Source organism: Papio anubis, chromosome 1 (genome assembly GCF_008728515.1).
Source record: "Papio anubis isolate 15944 chromosome 1, Panubis1.0, whole genome shotgun sequence".
In the NCBI taxonomy this organism is placed as follows: Eukaryota; Metazoa; Chordata; class Mammalia; order Primates; family Cercopithecidae; genus Papio; species Papio anubis.
This window is the reverse complement of record NC_044976.1, coordinates 40,507,965-40,514,255: the sequence shown is the minus strand read 5'-3', so window position 1 is coordinate 40,514,255 and position 6,291 is coordinate 40,507,965. Positions and strand designations below refer to the sequence as shown.

Here is a 6,291-nt window from a genome sequence, read left to right as displayed (position 1 = left end):
GCCTGAGTACTCAGGGTGTAGGCTGGGGTGGGAGGCAGGAAGCTTGGAGTTCAGGGAAGAGCCCAAGATCCAACTTCCAGCAGCTTCAGAGCAGGCTGCAGAGGCCCTGAGCACACTGGAGGTTCAAGAGGGAGGGGGCCTGAACTCACAACTGGGGCCAGACTAGGCAGAGGGGCTTGGGGAACAAGGGAAGGGGAGTTGGTTCCCATTTCCCAGGGTAGAGGTCAGAGGTGGAGTTGGGTAGGGGAGGACCCTAAGGGCCATGGCCTAGGAGCCACTTCCTCTTTCCCACAGTGTAGAGTGATGTCACTCCCGAACCCACCCTACTCCATCCCTGCCTTACAGCAGGCAAGCCTCGGCCACGGGGGCTGTGGGAGAAAGGCTCAGGGATGAAAGCCCCTGCCCTTTACCCCCATTCCTGCCACAGCTTGGGAGGGGAAAGACCAAAATGAGTCAGAGAAAACAGCTCCTCAGCCTGGTGGCCCCACCTAAGCCCCATCCTTAACTGTAAGTCAAATCCCAACCCAGCTTTAGCGTCACACTTAAACCAGACCCACCCCCATCATAAACCTGACCCAGCCACACCTCCGATCTCTGCTGCAAACTCTACTCCAATCCCAGTCCTGCCAATGAGCCCTGACCTAGCCCAAACCAGCCTCCACGTCGGTTACAAGCACCACATCAGCCCAATCTGGACTGCGCCCTCGGCTCCACACCTAACTCTAATTTACCCCGGCCCAACCTCAGCTCCATCTCAACCCGACCCTAATCCAAACCTACTTTAGTGTCGCCCGAATTGAGCCCCAAACTCAACCCCACTCCAGTCTCCGTAAGCCCCGGCTCCAGTCTAGCATGGACCTCAGCCGCACTACACAAGTTCTCCCGGTGCTCATCCCCACCCCAGCCTCCGAAACTCCTGCCCCTCACCTTTCCCCCAGCTCCATCCCCCGACCTCCTGTTGCTCAGCATCCAGGTCCCACGCTCCGACCCTCAGCCCTATTCCTTCCCCTAACCCCACTCACTCCCACGCCCACTCCCACCTGCACTCAGCGAGGGGGTCACTGTGTGGCTGACCTTGGTGGGCACACACACATGTCCAGGCACGCACACACACCTCAGCACACACACACCTCAGTGTATACACATGTCAGCACACACACAGCACACACCTCAGTGTATACACACGTCAGCACACACACACAGCACACACACACACCTCAATGTATATACACACGTCAGCACACACCTCAGTGTATACACACACGTCAGCACACACCTCAGTGTATACACAGTCAGCACACACGTCAGCACTCACGCCTCAGTGTACACATACACGTCAGCACTCACACACACCTCAGTGTATACACACACGTCAGCACACACCTCAGCACACACATGCACCTCAGTGTATACACACACGTCAGCACACACACCTCAGCACACACATGCACCTCAGTGTATATACACACCTCGGCACACACACACACCTCAGCATGCAGACATATGTCAGTGTATACACACACGTCAGCACACACACATCAGTGTATACACACACGTCAGCATACACACCTCAGCAAACACACGCACCTTAGTGTGTACACACATGTCAGCACACACACTTCAGTGTATACACACACATCAGCACACACACACACCTCAGTGTACACACACACGTCAGCACACACACGCCTCAGCACACACACACACTTCAGTGCATACACACACAGCATTCACACACACCTCAGTGTATGCACACATGTCAGCACACACACTCCTCAGCACACACACACCTCAGCACACACGCACCTCAGTGTATACACACACGTCAGCACACACACACACATCAGCACTCACACACCTCAGCACACACACTCAGCACACACATGCACCTCAGTGTATACACACACCTCGGCACACGCACAGCACAGCAGACGCCCTCAGCTCAGCATACACACACACACCTCAGTGCACGTACACACACATATCTCAATGCATATACACACATGAGCATACACACACACACACCTCAGTGCACATACACACACATCAGCAGACACCCCAGCAAACACACACACCTTGGTGTATACACACACGCCTGTGTATGTACACACTGGCACACACACCTCGATGTATGTATGCACACCTCCTTGCACAGACACAGATATCTTGGTGTACACGGACACACATATACCCCCCAGTATACACACACATACACCTTAGCATATATACATATATACTCCTCAGTGTACACACATGCCTCAGCACACACACCTTCAGCACGTGCACATATACACACACACCTTGGCTACACACACCTGTCAGGGTATATACAGACACTTTGGCATATACAGACATACACATCTCCGCAGACACACCCCCTAACACACACACACACACACCAGAAAGGGGTGGGAAATCCAGTGCAGCTGTGAGGACTGCCCTGGGAGCCGGGCCAGGAGCTCCCTGCCCCTCCCTGAGGGCCTTGTCCCTGCAGTTCCCTCCTGGTCAGGCCCTGCTATCTCCAATTCCCTCTTCAGTGTTGACTCTCCCCACCCAGGAATTCCTGCCCAACCTCCCGCCCTAGGGCTGTCCTGGCATCGGGCCAGGTTGGCTGAGTAGAAAGATGACAATCCCAGGGCTACCCTTTCTCCTGTGTCCTGGGGATTCCTGCTCACAACAGCACACAGTGAATGCACGCTGCGCTGAGGGCGCGGTCTGAATGGGGTCAGAGTCTAGAGGGGCGCGGACACAGCCAAGCAATTCCCCAGTGTGATCTGTGGAAACGGGACTGCATCTGCAGGGGCAAGGGGGCGGGCGGATTGGGGAGGAGCTCATTCGAGGACACCCTGAGGCTGCAGGGCAGGCAGGACAGGATGGGGACCAGCACAGAGTGGGGACAGCCTGTGGCTCAGACAGGCAGATGGTCACCAGAGGGGCCAGGGAGGACCAGGAGCTGCTGTGGCTGCTAAAAATAATAGGGGGATGGACCTCTGCTGAGCACCTTCTGTGTGCCAGGCATTGAGCTAAGTGTTTTTAAAACCTCACTTGATTCTCACAATAATGCCTACCGCATACCTACCCCATGAGGTAGGTATTATTTTTGGTTCCCACAGGGGACACAAGGGACAACGAGACTCAGAGAGCGGAAAGCATTGGCCCAAGTTCACATGCCCCACAACTGGGCAGTAGGTGGAGCTGAACCCGGGCTGTGCGGAGGGCTTCCTTAAAGTTGCAGCAATCAAACGCAGCCCCCGACCTGCCCTGCAGCCTCCCGCGTGGAATTTCTCACATTCCCCTGAATATTCCAGGCCTGTCTCACCTCCTAGCTGTCCATTTGGCATGAAATGGCCTTCTGTTCTCAGTCCCTTCTCTGAGGAAACCTCCACCCATTCTCCAGAGCTCAACCCCCAGTGCAGCCCCGTCACCTGACCCTAATCACCCCACCCTCATCACCCTGCCTTTCACTGTCGGGCTGGGCCCTCCTCCTCAAGGGCTGGGTCGGCGGGCCCCACACCAGCACAGGGCAGTCGTGAGTGAATGTGCCTTGTTGGTGAATGAATGCAGGACCCAGCCCGGCTGTGGGTCAAAGTGGGTGCTCAGGGAGGGGCCAGGGGCCCCCCTGCCTGGCTCTTATCTCCCAGGGCTGTCTCAGCCTTATCTGATAAGGCCTGACAGGTGAGCAGATGAGACTGACAAAGGCTTCCGGGTTACTCAGTAACCTGCCCTCTTTAAAAGTCCCGCTGTTTCCCCCTGGCATCCAGAACAGCCACCCCTCTCTCGGGCACTGCTGCCATGAATGCCCTCCTGCTCTCCGCACTGTGCCTCCTCGGGGCCTGGGCTGCCCTGGCGGGAGGGGTCACCGTGCAGGTGAGTCCTGTGTCCCTACCCTGGCCCAGCTGGCTCCCTGCCCCTAGTGCCCAGGGCTGGTCCCCTGAGAGAATACCTCCTCTATGGGGCTGGACTGAGGATGTGTGTCCGAGGTTTGGCCTTCTTTGAGGAGCTCCTGCTCAGTTCGGCCACACACACACCTTTCCCTTCAACTTTGGAGGAGAAAGAAATCCAGCGGAGGGAAGAGGAATAATCATATGGGGAAGGCGGGGAACTGGCCAATTTACTGAGTGTCCCACGTGCCCATTCTTTCCCCAGCCCCTCACTGTGGCCCCACCATCAACCTGGAAGAAAGGAATTATTAGTCCCATTTTACAGAGGGGAAAACTGAGCCTCACAAAAGTTCTGTAACAGACCGTGGGCACATGGCCGTGGGAAGTGCAGGAGCTGGATTTGAATCCAGACCTTACTCCTCAGTTCTGTGCTCAGCCAAAGCACCCCTGTGGGTCCCAGGAACCACACGGACACCCTGGAGGTCCTGACAGATGGGTGTGCCTACCAGTGCCAATGCTGGCGACAGGCCAGGCTGGCACCTAGCAGGGGCCCTGCTCTCTATCAAAGCCAGATTCTGAGAGGCCTTTTATTGCTTCTCAAACAAAAACCAGGCTACAGGCTGAAGCTGGGGGCCCAGTAATCAGCAGCACCGCTCTCAGGCAGGGGAAGGACAGCCTGGGCTTGACCACGTGGAGCTACCATGCCTGGGTGCTGGTCCTTTGCCTCTCCCTAAAAATCAGCACACTGGCTCCTTCTCATTAGGCACCTTTGGTGTTACTGGAGCTTCACACCCATTTTCTCCATTCCCCATACAACATGCAGAATTTGCGGGTTCCGGAGTGTCCAGCACCACGGAGCCAAGCCAGGGCGTGGGGCCTGAACTCTACCCCTCACAGTGCCCCTCAGTGGATCGCCTGGCTCCCATATGCCACGAATACTACTCGTGAGCACCACTGGGCTGGACCGGGGCCAGCACGGGGGGCACAGTCAGGAAGCAGGCTGCAGCCTGGCCTCATGCTCTGGGCTTGTCTTTTCCAGGATGGAAATTTCTCCTTTTCTCTGGAGTCAGTGAAGAAGCTCAAAGACCTCCAAGAGCCCGAGGAGCCCAGGGTTGGGAAACTCAGGAAGTTTGCACCCATCCCTGGTGAACCTGTGGTTCCCATCCTCTGTAGCAACCCAAACTTTCCAGAAGAACTCAAGCCTCTCTGCAAGGAGCCCAATGCCCAGGAGATACTTCAGAGGCTGGGTGAGCAGCCTCCCTCCTCTCTGATTGACAGGGCTCGGGAATACTCTGATGGCACAGGAGGAAGAGATCTGTTCTGATTGGTGGGATTTGGAGGAAGGGCTCAGCTCTGATTGGTGGAACTAGGGAGCTTGCCTCTGATTGGTGGGTCTGTTCACGCCCACTTCAATTCCAAGTTGTAACTGCTGAGGTTTGGGAACTAAGACAGTTCATCTGGTCTTAGTTGCCTCTCTTTCTGGTGGAATATCTGCTTTGATTGGTTGGTTTGAGTGGTCTGCATGCCCTGATTTGGGGCAAAACGCCCAGTAGGTCAGAGTATGGGCCTGCTGGGATTCTCTGGGGTCTGGGTGGTGACGTACAAGCTCTGGGCCAAGGGCGGCAGGGGTATTGGGAGGAAATGCTGGTTCTCACGAGGCTCCATCTCTGTTGTACAGAGGAAATCGCTGAGGACCCGAGCACGTGTGAGATCTGTGCCTACGCTGCTTGTACCGGATGCTAGGGAGGCTTGCCCACTGCCTGCCTCCCCTCCCCAGCAGGGAAGCTCTTTTCTCCTGCAGGAAGGGCCACCCATGATACTCCACTTCCGGCAGCTCAAGCTACCCTGGTCCAGTCGGGAGGAGCAGCCCAGGGAGGAACGGGGTGACTGGAGGCCTCGCCCCGACACTGTCCTTCCCTAGGGCCACTCCAACCCCCAGCTAATAAACCAGATTCCAGAGTACTCTGGGTGTTGCTTTCCTTCCTTCATCCCCTAGTCTACCCTGCCCTGGAAGCTCGGGATGTAATGTACAAAGCGAAGGACCCCACTCTCTCTGCTAAGCTGCTCGCTGTCCCTGGGGCTGCCACAACACAGAGGCATGGAGGGGATCTGGATCTCCAAACCACTGAGGCAGCAGGTGGTGGGGAGGGTTTGCTTTACTTTCACATCTCCTGAGGTCACCAAATTCACTGAGCCACATGTGAGCACGGGAGCCAGTCTGAGCTGGTTAGGACGACCAACACAGGCACTTGACCCACTAGGAGACTGGCACCAAACTCTTGGGTACTCAAGGACTTGGCTCCCACCAACCATGCTAGTGTGGCCTCCACCCCGACCACATCCCAAACCACACCTCTTGCCATTTCCTCTGCTGCTGCTCACCTCTTCACTGCCCCTCTTCCCACACTAC

The 6,291-nt window shown here is 56.3% G+C and overlaps 1 protein-coding gene across 1 annotated transcript; it reads left to right on the top strand.

Moving 5' to 3' along the window:
- Window positions 1-3,744: 3,744 nt before the first annotated feature.
- On the top strand, window positions 3,745-5,843 carry GUCA2A (guanylate cyclase activator 2A). Its single transcript, XM_003891684.3, has 3 exons — window positions 3,745-3,867; window positions 4,921-5,128; window positions 5,560-5,843. The coding sequence occupies exons 1-3, from the start codon at window positions 3,793-3,795 to the stop codon at window positions 5,622-5,624; spliced, it is 348 nt and encodes a 115-aa protein (XP_003891733.1). The 5' UTR covers window positions 3,745-3,792; the 3' UTR covers window positions 5,625-5,843.
- Window positions 5,844-6,291: the final 448 nt, after the last annotated feature.